General features: G+C 38.9%; 1 protein-coding gene across 1 annotated transcript in view; it reads right to left on the bottom strand.

Annotated features, from left to right (window-relative positions):
• Nucleotides 1-1,470: 1,470 nt before the first annotated feature.
• The window catches only part of LOC135717613 (transcription factor GATA-3-like), a 645,192-nt gene continuing 626,442 nt past the window's right edge, over nucleotides 1,471-20,220 (bottom strand). Inside the window, exons 6-8 of the mRNA XM_065239738.1 lie at nucleotides 2,940-3,123; nucleotides 2,686-2,873; nucleotides 1,471-2,608 (exon numbers count right to left, since the gene is read on the bottom strand). Coding sequence (XP_065095810.1) covers nucleotides 2,585-2,608; nucleotides 2,686-2,873; nucleotides 2,940-3,123 — 396 coding nt within the window. The 3' untranslated portion in view covers nucleotides 1,471-2,584. The remainder of the gene's footprint in view (nucleotides 2,609-2,685; nucleotides 2,874-2,939; nucleotides 3,124-20,220) is intronic.

Here is a 20,220-nt window from a genome sequence, read left to right as displayed (position 1 = left end):
CGGGAAGAGCTTTTAAGTAAGTTGGGAAAAATTTCCGGGTGAAGTTTGAACAAACTTTTTGAGGAAGCTGTCAGAATCTGTCGGAAGATAATCATCCAAGAAATGCTAGTCGGAACAAATTTCCGGAGAACGTTTGGAGAATCTTCCAGAGAAATTCAGAAAACTCTTTCAGGGTAAGTCAGAAGATCGGGAAGTCAGAAGAACAAATCGATAAAATCTTTACGGAGGAAGTTTGGAAAAACACACAGGATGTCAAAAGAAGTCCTTCTTGGGCAATTCGTTAGGAACCTCCAGGAGAAGTTGGGATAATCTACCGGTAGAAGTAGCAAGAAATATCGCAATACAACTGGAACAAGCTTCCCCGGAACGATGGAAGAAACTGCTGACGGAAATTGGAAGAGCCTTACTTGGAACGGTCAGAAAAATATTCCTAAAGCAGTCGGAAGGTCCTAGCAGGGGAATTCAGAAGCTTTGCCAAGAGAAGTCATAAGAAATTGTCAGTGCCAAACGATTTTGTTGAAACTGTCGTTCTTTGCTTGCCAATAATATGATTGTGGAACAAATGGCTGAAAGACAAAACGTCGAATGAAAAAACGTCGAATGAAAAAACGTCGAATGAAAAAACGTCGAATGAAAAAAGGTTGAATGGACAAAAAGTCGAATGGATAAAAGGTCAAAGGACAAAAGGTCGAATGGGCAAAATACACATTCGACCTTTTGTACCTTCGACCTTTTGTACCTTCGACGTTTTGTACATTCGACCTTTTGTACCTTCGACCTTTTGTACCTTCGACCTTTTGTACCTACGACCTTTTATACCTTCGACCTTTTGTCCGTTCGAAGTTACTTCTCTCTGACTCTGCTGTCATCATGTGAAGACGTTTGTGTCACCGAAGTGAATGAAACTTATCAATCTGGGATCTAGCGTACGCGTAAGTACAGTATTTCAAGTGAACGGTAATAAATAGGGTAGAGAACTACATCGGCCTAAGCGCCCATTTTGGACCTATCAAGCAGAAAACATCAAATAAATCCAATATTTCGATGTTAACAGGTAAATTATGCGTTTGGTACGATACTTTAGTTCAAATGCTACCGAATGCAGTCAATAAGAACGCGTGATATGAACGTTTGCACCCAATATTCTCAAAAACATATGAAGCGCTCCGACCCAATCAATCTTTAACTTCATCCGATAGGCCGAAGTAAACTCATTGGCGTTTCAATGGCGTTTTAATGCGTTAGGCCGAGTTTAGAATCCGTAGACCGAGTTTGGCGTCAAGAAGCAGTGTTAGACTTTTAACAGTATTCCAACAATTTGTTTCTCTTTACAAAATCTTACGGTACGTACCGAAAGGTAAATAAATTTGGAAGCCTTCAATATCAATAACATTCTGTTTGGTGCTGGTACGCTAGATTAAGAAAAGCTAAGTGCGGGTTGTGCTTAATAGGCCAAAAATGGGGTAGCTAACCATATGTGGGATATGTTTTACACATTGAGTGCTCATGTTAATGGTTAAAAGTTAGCCAAAGCAATTTGTTTCAATCGAGGTGAGCGATAGCTGTGAACCACTCAAGCTTAATTTGTTCGCTCATGCGTTCAAACCTTGTTCATGTAGTATTTTGCTTAGGATTCAATAAGCACCTTGATTGTTCGATGTTTCACCTTCCCCTGGTTTTGGGTTCCATGAAAATGCCGATTGGGGTTCCTCATAAAACATAATTGAAGTTTTCCCAACCAATCCGAATGGACTCATCTAAATTCATTTTGGGGGCGATTCAAATATGACGACTACTCTTTGTTTTGGGGGAAGAAGGTGTCCTAAAAATAGATTAAAAAAGTCGTAAATCTGATGGGCGTCATACTTGATTCGACCTTTGATTAAAAATCAACAATTCTTCAAAAATCCCGTTGAACTCTCTTAGTTATTTACGAAGTTTATGGATTGAAAATTATTTCTTCTCACTCTACCATTGACACTTCCGTTACATGGTCAAACCTATCACGATCAAATTACACAAATTCCAGATGATCCTCCATAAGTAGTGAATTTTTCACAGCTGACATGACTAGACTTTTTTAAATGTTAAATTTCCTAAGCCTCATTACGAGAATAAAAAAAAACCGAAACTTTGTTTAAGCCGTTAGCTCAATCAAACACAAAACCTAATTACCTTTTCACACAGAGTGTGTATGTGTGCCATATGGAACCCATGGACCGCCCTAAATTTGTACTTGACTTGCCGCCGCAGCCGCAGCCGCTGCCAGCTGCAGTTGATGCTGCTGACTGTGCAGTTCCTGATCTTGACTGCTCGTGGCGCTTCCACCACTTCCCAGCGGAGGAACATGCTGATGAAGATGCGGATGGGCATGATGGTGATGGTGATGATGATCGAACAGTGCTGCCGCTGCTGCGGCACTGTGCGAATGGAAATGCTGTTGATCGTCCTGCAGAAGATGCTGTTGTTGCTGCTGCTGCTGGTGCTGCTGGTGCTGCTGATGGTGGTGGTGATGGGGGTGATGTTGCAACTTTGGGGACGCGCTGAACTCAAACAGGTTGGTGTTGAAATTACTACTGTTCCATCACGTGTACTCTGAGCGCCAACTCTGTTCAAGGGGAAAGATAATGGAATCGGTTTACGGTTAAAGATTTCGCGATTTGTTGGGTTCAGTGGAAAACCTACCATTGAATTGAGTCCCAGGTGGTAGGATTGCGAGTGAGGTACGACGCCGCCGCCTAGTGAACCGGCACTTCCAAACCCGCTCTGCAAGCTGCTGGACGTTCCGAGGGCTCCCATACCGGTAGTGTACCATCCTCCGTGCATGTGCGTATGAGCCGGATGCAACCCACTCGATAGGTGACCGTGCTGACCTGTGTTCAATGGAAAGAGATGGATCGATGATTTGTAGTAATTAACTCTTTTCCAGCGAAACTTACCCATCGATCCGGGGAACCCTCCCGGGAAGGATTTGTTGTGGTCCAGTGGTTTCATCAGGTCCCCCAGGTGGCTGCCCAAAGGAAGACACGATCCGTGCATTCCCTTCTTCTTCTTCGATTTGGACGACAGCTTCCGGTTCCGGGTTTGGATGCCTTCCTTCTTCATCGTCATCGGTCGGTTTACCTATAAATATGCATTAAGGAAGGGGCACAAGTGAGAAAACGTCACTCTACAACACTCTAAGCGGGTCATAAAATCCAACAATGCCGGGCCGGGTTTTACAAATGACAGAATAAATATCTCCAATTCATGAGCGTTCACGTTTTCTCGATTTTGATGGACTGGTGATGGTGGCTGGTCGCGTGTGGCCGCGTTATGCCGCCACGTCTAAGCACGTGTGTGGCTCCCGCTCGCTTGCAGCTGAAAACTGCGTTACGGTCGATTTAGTCGCGTCATCAAGAGCGCTCGCTTGAGTGAATATCAACTTGGTGGCGACGGCGGCGTGCGCGTCTAAATGATGTGGTTTGTGCCGGTTGTGTTTGCTGGGATCTTCATCGGTGTGGTAGATGATGCAGATTTTTCTCGTTGGCAGTGTAAGGCATGGTCCCCTAATTAGGCGATCTCGATTCCTAGAACCTCAGATCTTAATCGATGGAGGCAGTCGTCGTTATGGTTGCAGTGTATTGCTCTTATTGTGCGTTTTGCAAATTTATGAGATGAATGATTACGTTCGCTGTTTGGATAAAGCGAAGAATCCAGACTGTGATGGATTTAATTTAATGGTTGCAATTTGTAGCACATTGTTTACAACCGTTTGCAATGTTGTGTAGGAGATTTTTTTTTTCAAACTACTTGAAAGTTCTGAAATTTGTTTAAATTTAAGCTTCAACGCAATTGCACTATTCAAAAACGTACCCGTTCAAGACTGCCGTCATATTACTATAATTGGACACACAAAAATATCTACAAAATTTGACAAATTTAACCAGGAACGCACACATATGTAGTATTGGTTTGTTTACAATCTTTTGCTGCCAGCTGCTCTAACAATTTCAGTCGAAAGAATTGTCAAAAACTGTTTTGAAACGCTTTTACAAAGCTCCAATCTTCTCTAGTGAGAGCAACCATTGTGCTATTCTATTTGAGCTGCTGTGCTTCCATCGGCAACTCTAAATCGGTAGCATTTTGTAGTACGTGTGTTTCATTTCCAGGAAATCCTGAAGCTGAAGGCCTAAAGAATCGTTTGAATGCATTCAGCGAAGTGTTTTCCTAAGAAAATCCAGTGAAATTAGCGTTTCAATTTCGGTTGCCGAAAATAGTCTGTCATGCCGAAGCCGTCATTCCCCCTATCTATTTATACAGATTCCAGATTTAAACAAAATCGTACAGGGATTTTTCAGATTAGCGGAATATATTTTTATCTTTTGATTATGATTATTCATTCAGAAAAATAATCGTTTCTTCCATTTGAGCAGCTACGAGCACCAAACCCAAATCGCATTTTTCATTAAATATAATGTTATTTAATTTTATTATCTTTGTTAAATTTTAAACGGTCTTCTAAAATCCAGAAGTTCTGATTTCTGATTGCTCATTAAAAGTGATGTTGGTTTTTCTTTCTCATTGTTTATCTATTATTAAGATGAATTAAGAGAACCCATGAAAGCAGTGCTGCGTGGTTTGAGAATTTGCTTCACTGATGAATGATTAATAAGTGATTTGTACATTTCCAACCATTATGATTAATGACAAATGATTGAATTATGTTAGGCTTATGATTAAGAAGATTTTTTTTAAATCAAGTTCGTTTATTCGAAAGGCTCAATCAAGTTAGCTTTACGAAACCGATAATTCATTGTTCTTCGTTTGTAACTAAATTCACTCAATTCTATGTCTAGTAAATAGGAGTTGGGTCGAATACTCACGGCTTACCCAAAGTTAAAGGGGTAAATTGTAGATCAACAATTGAAATGGTACTTTCAAGTTTTATAAACAAACCGTTGATTATTCTTTCCTCGCCAATCGAACGCAAATTACCGGCTTCATCGGATAGAGGAAATTTTCCCCAAAGATGGTGTTAGTTTGCGTAGGCGAGCCTTAAGACACGAGAAAACGGGTTCCGAAAGTTTTGTTCGCAATAGCTGATGTGCTCTTTTCTGTTGTTGGTCGTGATTTGACAGCTGAATTGGTCAAACAGATATTTGACAGCTCAATTTGTTCGCGAGATTCTATCCGGCATGCTATGAATATAGCGACTATAAAGCTAACATCATCTTCTGTCGAACTGTCTTGTGAGCTTAGCGAGAAATTCATTTATGTTGCCGTGGTTAATCAAAGAGAAAGTCGATGAAAAGAATCGATCAACGAGGATAGGTCCTTTTCAAATGTTACGCGAGTTAAATTCGAACAATTGTGGCATCACTGCCTACGGCACCCCGAATTAGGTTTTGCACCGTCGGGGTTAACCTCAATCTGATGACAGTTTATTGGTTTTGTTTACGTGGACTTAGCCGATTTTTTCTTGGGTGGATTTTCTCGATAATTTTTCAGACTGCAGTGAGATGTAAACCACATTTCTGCAATGTTCACGAGCAACATCCTTACAATGCGCTGTTCCTCGACAATTTTCAAGTTAAAATTCGGAAATTTTAGAATTTTTTTTTTTTTTGAAAAAACGACTAAGTGCTTGTATTTAAACAGTACCACTGAACTGTCAAAAAGGTTCAGCCGATTAACACTGAGTTCATTTGTGACGTCACGCTACAGTACCTAATAGAGGAGTGCACGGATGGATTTGAGTTCACTCACTCGATAAAAAGTGACACAACAGCGGGCCCCTGTTTTCTTAAAATGAACACATGAATAATTCTCGCGTAACATTTGAGACGAGCCTATCAACTTTTGTACACACAACTTGTTAAGCCCTTTTCACGTGAACCGAATACGTCTACGCAAACTTACAACACCATCGGGTAGGGTGTACATCGGTTCTTGTGAAAAGGGCCTACACTAATAAAAATACAATATGAATTTTTATCTGTCCCACACATGATTTTTTGCAATGTGATAAACAAATGATATATATCTACATATGTCGGACAAATAGTTCTTATGTGTGCTCAGCAAATTCATGTGTAACCACACATACTATTCATTTGACTCATAAATATCATGTGTACTTCTGGGTGGATTCTGTTTATGTGTGGACACATGAAAATCATGTGATATTTAACATGGAAAATTACCAATAAAAATGTGTCGATCTTTAACAGTGTAGCAAGCTGTTTAAAAAAGTTGATAGCACCTGTTCAAATGTTACGCGAGCATTATTCCGGTATTCATTTACAGTAAACACTCAACAATATTAATAAACTTAGAAAGATTAAAATTTAATCATTTTATGGTTAAGCAATATTTATACAATGGTCTGATTACTTTTCACTTTCAAAATTATACTAAGTTTGAATAAAGATGAAATTCGTCCAGTGTATTTTATTTTTGAATGTCAAAGAAAAATAAATAGGCTACAAGTATGTATTCGGTAAAATAACATCATTGATATGATGTAATTTGTAATGCATCTATTTTCAGGATGAACAAAGTGTTTGAAGACCTGGGGGAGGAAGTTTCGGGTGAATTGGTGGGTAAGTAGGTTTCTGCTCAAAATGTGTTCAGATCGTTACCCAGCAGCCCAAAATGTATTCAGATCGTTACCCAGCAGCCATAGTCCATCACCACCCCAAGCACAGCAGCAGATCACAAATAAATTAAAGTAAAAAATAAAATTATACACCCAACCGGTGGATGTAAGATTCGCTTACAATTATGTGGGATTCATCATCAGAGGATGTAAGTGGAGACCGCATGAACCGAGGATGCGATATACCTAGCTGCGGTCCGATGTAAGAAAATTGGAGACCGAAAAATGTGGAGTTGTATTAGTGAGTGAAATTAATTATGTCGAAAAAAATAGAAAAAAGGTTGCCGACTGAACTCGAACCACGGACGTTGCGACTATCAGACCTGTGCTTTTTCCACTGCTCTCTCCATGCTTCTGAATATAGATAGCCTAAAAGCAAAGATGAAGCGCTCATTTTCTCGCATGCTCGACTTCGTATGCTTTTTCTGCTGGAGAGATTCGAGTTAAGTGTGTGCGTCGTTCTACAATGTTCTACAATGTGCGTCGTTCTACAAGCTTACTGGTATAGTCGAAACCGTAGATGGAACACGAAATAAAAAAAGACAAAAAACCATTACATCGCCTGCATGGTCAATTGCTAACATTCGTTGCGATGTTCATGAACAGAGTATGATAGGAAACGGAACTAACATTAATTGTAATAGATTTTTGGTTTGCGTGTAGTAACTATAATTTCCGAATCGTTTCTTTACATCTCTAATAGAGATTAAAAAAAGAAAAAGAAAACTATTGTTTACCTTTTTTCAACATCAGTAACTTCAGCAATCAAAAACGCACCCTGACCAATAAACAGACTTTATACATCATTCTAATATTCCCACTTTATACATTTGAGTGCATAAAGCATTTTTATACTAAGCATGTACTCTATCCCTTTAGTCCACGCTATGGGAGAATCGGGAGAGTTGCGATTTAGCGTAGCTTTTATACTATTTAGATTTGAATTTTTTTTGAGTGAACAGGACCACGCTGTTATGTCAATTTTTTTCAGCAGATTAACATAAGTTTACCCGTGAACTCGGCAGGAGCTGATCGGTGAGAGATTCACGATGTACCAGTTCTAATAGCGATTTTTAAAAATGAGGGTGATAAAATATAAAGGTTTAAAGCGTCAGTTACACTATCCTCCTTGTGAATATTATATATATTATATAATATATAGAGACCAAGGTTTAAAGCGTCAGATACACTATCCTGAACAAAACAATGCAGGATGCACGCTATTTCTAAACAACTAGGATCTACTCATATCCCCCAAAATTGAGTAAACAGCAAGTTACAATCTAGTTCGCTATATATTGTTTAGCCCTAATTCTAATGGAAATGAGTAGATCTTACTTAAATTTAGATTGTTTAGAAATAACGTGTGCAGACAGGTGGAAAAACTCTCTGCACACGGCCAACGAGATCAACCCAAATTTGATTTTACTTTACTCATTAATCGCAAAAAGTGCGATTTACTTCATGTTTTTCCAGTTTTTTCGCACTTTTTCAAGGAAAAAATGCCAGAGTTCTAACGATTGAATTTTGTTGGTCTATTGGTACTACTACTAGACTGCATGCTTGGCATACACAGTTTTGGTCACGAACTGCTCATTTGCTAATAACTTTGCATACAGTTGATAAAACATAGTTCTGTTTGAAGCAGTAGATAGAATAAAATTTAAGCTTGTTATAGATACGTTAGAAAAAGTAGATTTTAATTCCAGTAATAAACTGTTTTTGTTTTTGTGTTGTAAAAATCAAGTGAGAAATGCTCACTGCTCATCTCGGACTTTAAGTGTAAAAATTCATTTGTGTTGATTCAAATGTTAAGATTTACCTGCTCTTTGCATATCTATAGCAAGCTATGATCCTAATCTATCAATTACTTTAAAGAAAAATGAATTTCAACAACTGAGTGAAAAGTTATTAACAAATGAGCAGTTGGTGTGTACAACTGTGTATGCCAAGCATGCTAGACTGTGTAAAATTTTGGTAAATTTTCCTCATTTTCCAGCAGATTATTGAAGCTTTTATTTGGGTTGATCACATCGGCCGTGCACAAATATGAAGGGACAACATCTGACTAATCGGCGCACACTACTGTACAATTTAAATCCAACGAGTGCGAGCAAGAGGGAAACACATTAGTGGGAAAATACACCGTCGATTCATACATGTGAAGCATCGAAAAGGTCTATTGGAATACGTAGGGTACGATGGTTCTCAACGCACCCCTGGCGTGAAATGGCCCTGCGCTGTTTTTCATAGCTTTCTGATTGTCAATTCGTGAATTTAAAAATCAGCATTGCTAGTTCAGTGCTTGAACTAGCATTCTGGCACATGATATTTCCAGAATTAATAATTGATCAGCATCGAAAAACTGCACGGGGCCATTTTACCCCAGGGGTGCATTATGGACTATTCTCCCCTACATTCCACGATTTTGCGTACGATTTCTTCTTCTCACCATAACGCCCAAACTAAACATTAAGCCTTCTTCTGACTTCTGACTCTTGAAAAAAAAAAAAAAAAAAAAAAAAAACCAGAGGTTAACCGACATACACGTATCAACCATATTCTTGATTTATTATTGCAGGTATCATACGATAACGTTATTAAACTGTCGAGCCAGATCGCGCTGAGTTCTATCGATTGAGAATGTTTTATACAGGTGAGATAGCTTGTGTCGATGGCAGGACGTGTGAAAATCGATTCTAATACCTATGTTACGCTAGTAACAAAGGTAATAAGGCGGAATCTCGAACACCAAACGTCAGATCGGTATACAGGTAGATATGGATGAGGTCTTTCCACTGCTGCAAATTTCACGTTGATGAGATGTACCGTTGATTTGTAAAAAATCGTTAACTAAAACCATTCTATCCTGTAAATCTCCGGAACCGGAAGTTAGATCGGTATAATTTTTTTTCTCCAAGTAGATATGGATAAGATCTTTCTACTGTTAAAGAAATCATGTTGATAAAGTGTACCGTTGATTTTTAAAAAATCGTTCACTAAAATCATTCTGGGCTATATATCTCCGAAACCGGAAGTCAGATCGAGAAAAAAATCAATAGCGATCAATGGCGCAATGGGGCCTATCGAACGAGATATCAACCATATTGATCGCATGAGCCATCTCGAAAAAAGCTTGCCTAGATGAAACGCGTCCACAGACGCACATACAGACATCAGCAAATTTCACCTTGCTGGGTCGATTTTTCATATTCAATTTGATTCTACGATGTCGTAATTAAACTGTCGAGCCAGATCGCGCCGAGTTCTATCGATTGAGAATGTTTTATACAGGTGAGATAGCTTGTGTCGATGGCTATAGGGCGCAGACGGCAGGACATGTGAAAATCGATTATAATACCTATGTTACGCTAGTAACAAAGGTAAAACTTGTCATGGTGGATCAAATAGAGGATTGGAACTCGGATCGATATCTAGTGAAAGTAACTTTTACTTGTGAACGAGGAACCGAAATATTGTTTATTCTGCTTGTTGGAAGCAATCCATTATAAGGAACTGGCCGCTTTCACCACCATTGAGTGAACTACCGTCGTTTGGAAGCTTCTGAAAATTCAAGGATTAAAAAAGATGAAAGATCCGGTAAAAGATGAAAGATCCGGAAGGCGTAGCAGGATCTAATGTTGGAGAAAATGAAAATGAAAGGTTGAAAGACTACAATCCCAAACGGTACGTATTGATAAAGAATATATTTCCATTTTAGATGTTGTCAGAACACGATAAAACCGGATAGTGATCCTCTGTATGCTTTAATAATTCTTGGAATCGACCGACCCCTTCCAGAGAATGATAACAACAGTGTCGGATTGGCCAGTGACATTCAAATAGTCAGCGAGTAATGTGCCAAGTTGCCTTGCGTCACAACTTAACTCCCCGCCAGGTGCCAAAGCCGTGAGGAACGCATTTTACTAATGCACCATACGAATGCCAATAAATGCATCTCTAAAGGGCTTAGGAAAAGTGGAAGACAATTCTGAGATAACATGAAGCGTAGAAAGAAACGTTTCACTTTTTACGACAATCATAACAAAACCAATAATTGACAGCTTTTTATTTCTACTTATGTGTGTGTGAATGCACTCGTGAATTAACACACACCATCATACACGGGTTCCACTTTTGCTCAGAAGAGGTATTGCCGTTACTGTCTCCAGATTTTTGGCAGAGTTGCCAGTCTTCTTGGTTTGTAGTCTTCGGTAAAATGCAAGTTCTTTCGACGATTACCCGTAGTTGCGCCCAGATTCTCGTTAATGTCCGGACGTGTTTACCTTACATAAACCGTTTTATTTGATTTTGTGTGGGATGGGTTTCGGGTGTGTACGGGCATATGGGTGATAATATTAAGTTTACGTTAGAATAAAGTTGAATCATTGAGAAATATATCGTTTCAGATTGAGAAGTACTTCACTTAGCAACCGATGAATCATTTTGATGACCTACATTACCATGCAGACAGAGTTGCGGCCTATCACATGATAGTAACGCTTGGTACATTCGACTATCAATGTGCTCGTCGAAGCTTTCTCCATGACCATCCATCAAGTTGACGAAAGAAGTAAAAAGCAATTCTCGATAACTTTTTCAAAAGGACGTATAAGATTTTGTAAACAATGCATTTGATCGTCGATTTGGCGTAACTGGTAGCTTGCCCACGCATGCTAACACTACCATCAGATAGGTGATATTTTCCCCTAACTGCTAGTGGTGTTAGTAAGCGTGTGCGAGCTACCAGTTACGCCAAATCGACGAACACATGCATTGTTTACAAAAGCTGATACGTCCCTTTGAAAAAGTTATCGAGAATTGGTGAATGACATCTTCGGTGGTGATCCATCACCGATCTGTTCATTCCCGACAATCACGACACTCATCTGTGCTCGTTTTGAAGCAGTTGCTGCTTTACTTGCTTATGTGAGTGTGTTGGTGAGTGAGTCGAACAGCTACCGTTTAACTTTGCCAGCTTTGTTTTGTAACTCACACAGTCGCGCGTGCCGAGACGAACATGGAGTGCGCAGGCATTGTTTTCATTTTCTTCTGTCGTTTCGCTTTTTCCCATCATCGTACTGCAGAAGTCTTCACTGTTTTCGTTGTGCTTTTCATCATCAGCAGCGAGTGTAACGTTTTGCTTGTGAGCAGCGACCATTATTGGTGATTGTTGTTTGCCATGGCTCTACCTCTCAATGCGTGACAAAACGTTCTGTCAGCGATAGTCGGTTGATGCGTTGACGAGTGTCGAATGAGTGTCATGATATTTTGCATCACTGCGTGCAGATGCCGTGGGTTGGCAGGGTCCAATATGGGACAGCTTGATGTTTATAAAGTATTATCAGTTAAAACTGTATTTTTGGTGTTTCCTTGCAGATAATCATGTTGGTGTTCGCTGATTCAAAAAGTAAATGGGATAAGCATTGAGCTGTTCATAGTTGGGCGTTGTTGAACTTGTGGTACTTGCACAAAATTTCATGTGAGTACCAAAGTAACCACATAATCATAAAATAACTTTAAAAGTAGGTTCAGAGGTAGTCAATATCACTGAGATACGATATGATTATTTGGACATTCAGATGAAACTATTACATTAAAAAATTAATCTTGCTTGTATCTTTTTTTCGTTTGCATGTAACACTAACTCCGCCCATAAATATTATACACAGGTGTGTAACTTTGATAGTATTTTATGGCAGCGGCTTGAGGAGCGAATCCTGGATAAAGAGCCACCGTGTGTTAAATCAATGGGCGCAGTCGTACGGCCATAAACAGAAAACAGATGGTATAATCCCTTTTTGAGAAATTATCCTGCCACACACAATATTTGATATTAATAACCGCACCGAGCGTTCATTCCGGGTGGTGAGTGAAGCTGAAGAAGAAGAAGATGACTATATAGGATGAGTGGTACCATGAGCCCCTTCTCACCACAAGTGTATTGTTAATGGACCTGGTGTACGATTCAAAATTGGATTCTGTGGTGATAAGTATCACATAAAAGGTAAAATAGATAGCATCATCTTCATCGAAATGTAAGTGTTATTGACACTCATCATAACAATCGACTCCCATAAGTGATTATTTATTATATATAACATTTACATAACATTAACATTTAAAAGACATATACAAAAGGGAGGGGTTGGTCCAACAGGGCACCCGATAGAAGCGATTTGGACGGGGAGAGTTTGAATGCCAACTCCCTGTTGATAACATTTCGTGGATAAAGGGTGAGCTCTTCTTCCCACTAATTGGGGCATCTTCCTGTTTGGGGGCTCGTTTTTTTGACCAATTTGCTAATCAAGTTGTTGGAAGGAGATTCTTTACTGTCCCGTAGATGCGTATAGGCGATTTTGCCTATCGATTCACTTAATCCGTTTTTGGCCCTTCATACAGTGACATGTTCAGGACAATCAGAGGTTATTAAGCTTGATCAAGACAAACAGAGAAGAGAGCCCACTGCTATCGGACTTAGTTTTCCTGATACAATGGGTAAACCACTATCATCATCATTATCATCATCATTATCATCATCATTATCATCATCATTATCATCATCATTATCATCATCATTATCATCATCATTATCATCATCATTATCATCATCATTATCATCATCATTATCATCATCATTATCATCATCATTATCATCATCATCATCAAATCGGGTTGGAAAATTTCTCGCCTTCCCCTTATAGAAAGTATTCATCATTATCTCAAGAAAAAAGTTAAAATGTGGTCAAAAATCATGGACAAATCAATATATTAGAAATGCAGGGCTTTATATAATGTTAAAGATCCTAGCATTCTGAAAGAGATTCCAATTTGTGGAACTCGAGACCTTATCTTTAGAGTGTATTCAAGATACTGATGTACGCTTGAGATTTAAAGAGATATTATAATCCCAGAAATCGTTTAAACACTATAAATCCGAGATTTTGATGATGTTGCGAAATTTCATACTAGGAAAAGTTCTGAGTTCCCTGTTTATCGGACGAAAAGAGGGCAAAAGAGCTTGGAAACGATTTCAAATCAATGACAGATTTCTCATTCTGAGCTACAGGTTGCAATTATTTGTCAAGACTCGATAACCAGTGGCCATTAAGAGTGCTCATTCTCTCGCTGGTGATCACAACCGGCTGTGTTCGAGAAGTGCAAGCACATTCTAACGCATCCGTTAAATATCCTCATGATACTTTTTTTCAACCAAACCTTACATCAGAAACTTGTCTGAAAACGCAAAATCCCTTTCACTTCCAGATTGCCAATTTCACCAGAACTTCATCCGATTTTTCTCTGCCGAGATCGTAATCGGCTACAATTTCTCATTTGCTTTCCCTCGGTCATATCCTCACCCAGTACCGATTGCGACAATCCAAGTGGAAACTGAGAAAAAAATCTGGAAGTCCTCTTAAATCTGTCAATTGTCATACGGCTGTACGGTTCTCGCTCGTTCCCGCTTCTTCGTCATCGTGTGTCGGCAACTTCCGCATCACAAAAGATGCTGCGCCTCTGCACTGCCCCGGACCCCTCCCAACGATTCCATTGTGCGGAAATTATATACATTTTTTTTGCGTCCTGCGTCCGTGTGTGGCAGTTTGTTGTCACATAGCTACCTTTCTGTTTGTATAGTAGCAGTGAGGTCCTTTGGCACAGGTAGGGCAAATCACTTGAAATGTGTAATTGAAACCATCGTTCGAGTGAATGGGGAACCCAACCGAGGGATCAATTACCGATTCTTGTGTTGTTTTTTCTTTTTCACTTCTGCTGTTTCGAGATGATGTCAAATTGCCAGTAGAGATCGGTATGTTTGTTTTGTGACGGAATTGAATGTTATTTGCACCCCTACCCCTAGTCATGCCCATACACGCATTCTCATTGGGTTCGATTACCCTCACCGGTTGGTATTGTCCGGTGATCGTTGTCGTCGAGAGGAAATGAAAATTGTATCGTTTTATTATTGCAATATAGGTAAAAGAAGGAAAAGGATCGCTCGGTTCCGCACTTAACGGCTCCTTCGGAAGGTGCTCTTGATGGCTATTCAATCGACAATATAATGATACGGTTTACTTTGCAGTGTTTTCATTCTGTACCATGTTTGACTGGGAGTGAGAGACGGAGATGCAAATTGTTTTACGCTTTGGTGATAATGGAAGGATTTGACAGATGTGTGATAAAGTTGATATTTTAGAATTGTTGAAATGGTGGATAAGTAGACGGAAATATAAGAAGCATATTATGAGGAAGCTACAATCATGCAAACATTTTAGAAGTTTTAATACTAGCCAACTAACTCGAGCAAAGTCGTGCATAAGAATTAAATAAAAATGAAAACAAATTTGGCTTTCAACATTAAATTTAAATCCACATTTGATTTCAGACCAAGATAAGTAAATGTGATGCATTATTTTAATTTTGTAATACTTTGCGAACATAATTGGACAATTTTGCGAATAGATAAAAACTGTGATTTTCTCTTAGGTACATCTACTTAGTAATATTATAAAAATCTATTTGCAATAAATAAAGATTGATACAAATTAAGTGAAATGTTGTGAGAAAAATATACTTCAGCCTAATCGCCTATTCTGTATTCTTGGCCTATCGAGCACAAAACATCAGCCGGCGCCGGTGGTGTAGTGGTAAGCGTGACTGCTTTCTAACACCCCAATGGGTCTGGGTTCAATCCCAGCCGAGGTCGGTGGGATTTTTCTGAGGCATAAAAATCTCTGGTCACGTCTTCCTTCGGAAGGGAAGTAAAGCCGTTGGTCCCGGCCCATGTGTGTTGAATGGGTGCGATATCCTACGCAGGTGTGGAAGCTGCCTTCCTGCACATTCGATTGCCGTCAATGGATGGCAATCGATGTCCGTCGGTGATTGGCACTAGATTGCGGAACAGAGACCGAAGTTAAATAAAGGAAAGAGCCCAAAACATCAAATATATCTAGGATTTCAGCGTGAACGTGTTAAACAAATATTTGGTACGATGCTTCTATTCAATAGCTGCAAGACGAATAGTTGAATAACGCAAAATAAGATCTCGAAAACAAAAGGCACACTTGAAGTGTACAAAAGACACACGCGAAATCACTTTTATTTCCAATCGATGGTCCAAAGAGAATCTCAATGGCGTTTCAATGGCTAACAGGCCCAAGAAAACCCGTAGGCCAAGTTGTGCCGCCAGAAGCAGTTTTGCATTTTCAACAATAAACGAATATATCAGAACTAACGGTACATATGGAAAGGTAAATAACATTGGAACCCATCAGTAATAATAACATTATGTTTGGTGCTAAACTACGCTTGGTTAAGAAAGACTAAATGCAGGTTGTGCTTAATAGGCCGGGAACCTGTGGCTTTTTCTAAGCGTCGTAACCAAGCCTTTTACATGGAGTTATTAGTTCTGAAATGTACGCATTTGTAACGGTCATGATGACTAATTTCCCGTTCCTAAACATCCATATCGATAATTATACCTTTTGGATGTTCATACAATAATCTAGCATCATACTTAAAATTGTATGATTTCTGTGAGCTTCATATCCTTGAATGCCTTGATTTTTTGTTGTTTTTTGGTGTAGTCGAAATACGCGTATCCTGTCTAGGATAAGCAAATAAGGCAGTGGAATTAAATGGAAATTACTAATAATAATAATAATTATTATTAATAATTATAATAATAATTAATAATTGCTAATAACAAATACAGGTTTTCCAATAAGACGCCCACATTTATCAGGATTAATTTTATAACGGGTGTTCAATAAAAAATGTGTATTTTTTTCAGTCATATAGCTATGAATATTGGAGAAGGGGCCCTGGTCAGCCGTACGACGCAACTTAGTCGGGATGCTCTCACAAGAGCGCTGGACGGCACTGAAATCATTCTCATTTTTTATTGAACACCCGTTAGTGCTTTCTGACTAGCGTGTAAGGAGCTAGATCTGTCAGTTTCTAACGATTTATCCATGGCACTGATTTGGTTTTATCCAGTCCACCACAGTTAACTGCCCTGAGGTTATCTGATCGTCTATGTTAATCTCGGAGCTTTCCTGAAGTTCTTGAAATTCTTCTGAAGGGCTTCTCTGAAGCTATGAAATAAATGGAAATGACCGAAACATCTTAAAACTGCACTTCCCTCAAATTTCCGGAAATTTTAAAGATTATCGAATTTTTCCTTAAATTCTTGGAACTGACCCGTTTTTTTTTCCAAACTTGCCCTTCCAGATTATTAAACTTTCAAAATTCTCGGAATGATCTTGAAGTTATTGGAACTACTTTTGAAATATCTGAGCTTCCCTGGAGATCTCTAAACCTACCTTCCTTGAAGCCCAAGGAAGGTGGGGAACGTCATTAAAGTTTTTACAATTTTCCTAAACTTCTCTGGACATCTCTGGAGTTGCCTTGATTTTCTGGAAGTTCTCTATTCCCTATTATAGGATATTCCATGGTGTTCTCAGCATGTTTTAAAACAGTTTTCTTGAAGCTAATGGAACCGCCTTGAAGCTCTTGAAGCTTTTTAGAAGAGCTCGAAACTTTTCCAGAAGTTTTAAGAACTTTTCTCATGTTCCTGCAGTATATTCATGAAACAGTATTATCCAGAAATTCTAGGAAGTTCCTTTCACTTGTCGGAACTTCATTGAAGATCCTTAAATTTTTGTGAAGTTAATACAACTGCCCTGAAATCTTATCTTTCCTGCAGTTCTTGAAAATTCCCTAAGGTTCTTACATTTTTTAATATTCACGGGACTGAATGAAATTTTCAGAATTTCCCCAAAAGTTTTGTAAAGTTCCCAAATTCAATGGAATTGTCCTGAAGGTCTCTGATCTTAACGTTAGGTCTAGACATTTTCCAGAAATTTATGGACCTGCTCTGAATCTAATAAATCTCTCCAGGCTATTTTCTTTGACGTTCTTAAATATTTTATAAAACTCTCAAAAATTCTTAATTGATCACTTTACTTTCCTTAAACATGAGCATAATTTTGATTGACCGCCCGTGAATGCAACCAATAGACGTTGCTTGGGACTAGCAATCATTCTCAATGTGTAAATACTGGTGATCTAAAACTAGGTAATATCACCGAATGCTGGTCTACAAATGAATGTGTAGGAATATGTTGACGTAATTCTCGCTTCAATGAAAGCCGAGAACACCTCTGCACTTTACAGCACTGGTTCAAACCCAAGCGAAGGAGCTTGGGTTTGAACCAGTGCTGTAAATTCTCAAAATCATTTGAACATTTTTCATGAAAATAAGAAAAGTAACTATTTGCTATCAAAGGGGACCTCCGACGAATGGGTGATATCAGTTGCTTAATCATTTGACGAAAGCATGGATCATTCTCATTTGAGAAACGCTATATATCATTCAATTGAGTGTAACCTACACACAAACGGAGCTCTGGTCGACATTCCGGCGAAAAAGCTAAGCCAACCCGACACCAAACTGACTTCTATCAAACCCCAACCCGATATTGACCCGACATTCACCCGACATAAACCCAAAATTGACCCGACAACAACACGACATTGGGTCAACCTCGATCTTAAATTAGCCTTACATTGATCTGACATCGGGTCAACTTGTCTGTTCGGGACAATTTTGCTGGATTTCTTCCATATTCCACTGTCGTATATCAAATGATACTGAGTGACTCAATTGACAGTGACAATGAGCTTCGAATGAGGAAGGGGCTCTTCAAATTATGGTCATGTGAGAATTCGTTTACACAGAATTGATTGAATGGTTGTAGTGGTTCATCTTCAATCGAACGATATGAAAATTTACAGCACTGGTTTGAACCCACGATATTCTGCTCAGTAAGCAAAATCGGTCGCCACTGGGCCACCGAACTCCTTGTATCACAAAACAATTACAATCAAGTTTCCGTTCAACTTGTCGTTACTAGGATTCGATCCCGGCGGTGATCTCACCGACGACGACAACAACTGCTCTTGAGAAGGATTGATATGGATTTTCTATCAACACGTCTTTCCTTAAACTCAACCGAATCTCGTTACGCTTTACATCATATTATGAAAGATAGTCGATTTAAAGTATAACTCTATAATGTGAAGGAGCTTGAAATTGAACCCACGATTTTCTGCTCAGTAAGCAAAATCGGCCGCCACAAGGCCACCGACCTTCTTATTTCCATTATCCATAAGCAAAACCGTTCGCCACTAGGCCACCGAGCGCCGTGTATCACAAAAATTACGATCAACTTCCCATTCAACGTGCTGTTACTAGATTTTGGTCTCAGCGTGCCTCATAGACGTCGCCACAAACAGCTCTGGAGAAGGATTTTATATGGATTTTCGATAACGATCTTCTATTCAGTCAGCAAAAGGGGCAGCTATCACGTTAGCTGAGCGCCTCAATAATTTTTTTGAGATTTTATTTGGTAAAGATTGAATTAAATTCAAAAAATAACTGGAAAGCATCTCATCCGAATGATCTGTAAGAAGCCAGCATCCTAATGCTTCATAACACAGTGCAACACATAATATGTAAACAAAATTCGAACTTTAGTTTCTGCAAATACTCACCTAAACCCCAAATAGGATTTTGCTAGTTTGGGTAAATACTTGCAGGAACTGAAGTCCGAACTTTGTTTACATTTGATGACCTCGAAAATGTTGCACAGCGTAAGCTTAAAATCGATCGCTTTTACAAGTTTATTTGTGCACATATATATAGAAAAACTTTATCGTGTCGTTATTTATATATAAAAAAAAACACGCCCAAAAACTTCCACCCTCCATCGACACGATAAAAAAAAAACTCGCAATTTAGGCCTGAGGAGATTAACGCGATTAAAGAGTTTGAAAACCCAAATACCTCTCAAATCGTGACATAGGTCTTAATTAAGCAGATAAACGCGGTTAAATATTTCAAGCAACCAACACCCCTCAAATCGTTATTTTAAACTTTTTTTTAATGTAAAACACAGCGCACACGAAAACGAGAATATGGGTGCATAATATAAATCTAAAGACTTTCCATCATAGAAGGGCTGAAAATAAATTTTAATCAATAAACTCAACCTGAACGAAGGCTGATAAAAAGTGAATCTAAAGATATTCAATCATCGAAGATCCCAAAACAAACCTAAACAATCCAATTCAACGGGTCCAGCCTGAAGAAAGTGAATCACTATAATATTTATATAACAATAATTCATCCCTCTCAGGTCCCGCTCAGATCAGATCCACTGAACCTAACTACCCAAGTGTACCCCCAGCTCTTCGATGATAGAACATCCCTAGATTCACCTTCTTGAAAAAAATTTCATCATCGAAGGGCTGTTAAAATAAATCAATAAACCCAGCCTGAACAAAGACTGAAAAGTGAATCTAAAGGTGTCTCATTATGAAGGAGCAGAAAATAAACTTAAATAAGTTGTTGTTGTTGTTTCTATGTTGAAGAGACCTCTGATTATCTTGCATGATTTAAATCAATATATTCAATTGTAGTTCTGTAACATCTGTACATTTGTGACACAAATGTTACAGAACTGTACTGTTATTCTAAAGCTGCACGACAATCTTATATGAATACCGAGACTTCC

This window comes from Ochlerotatus camptorhynchus, unplaced genomic scaffold (assembly GCF_037179485.1).
Source record: "Ochlerotatus camptorhynchus isolate MF236.1 unplaced genomic scaffold, CSIRO-AGI_Acam_v1.1 ptg000062l, whole genome shotgun sequence".
NCBI classification, from domain to species: domain Eukaryota; kingdom Metazoa; phylum Arthropoda; class Insecta; order Diptera; family Culicidae; genus Ochlerotatus; species Ochlerotatus camptorhynchus.
This window is presented reverse-complemented; position numbering and strand designations above follow the sequence as displayed.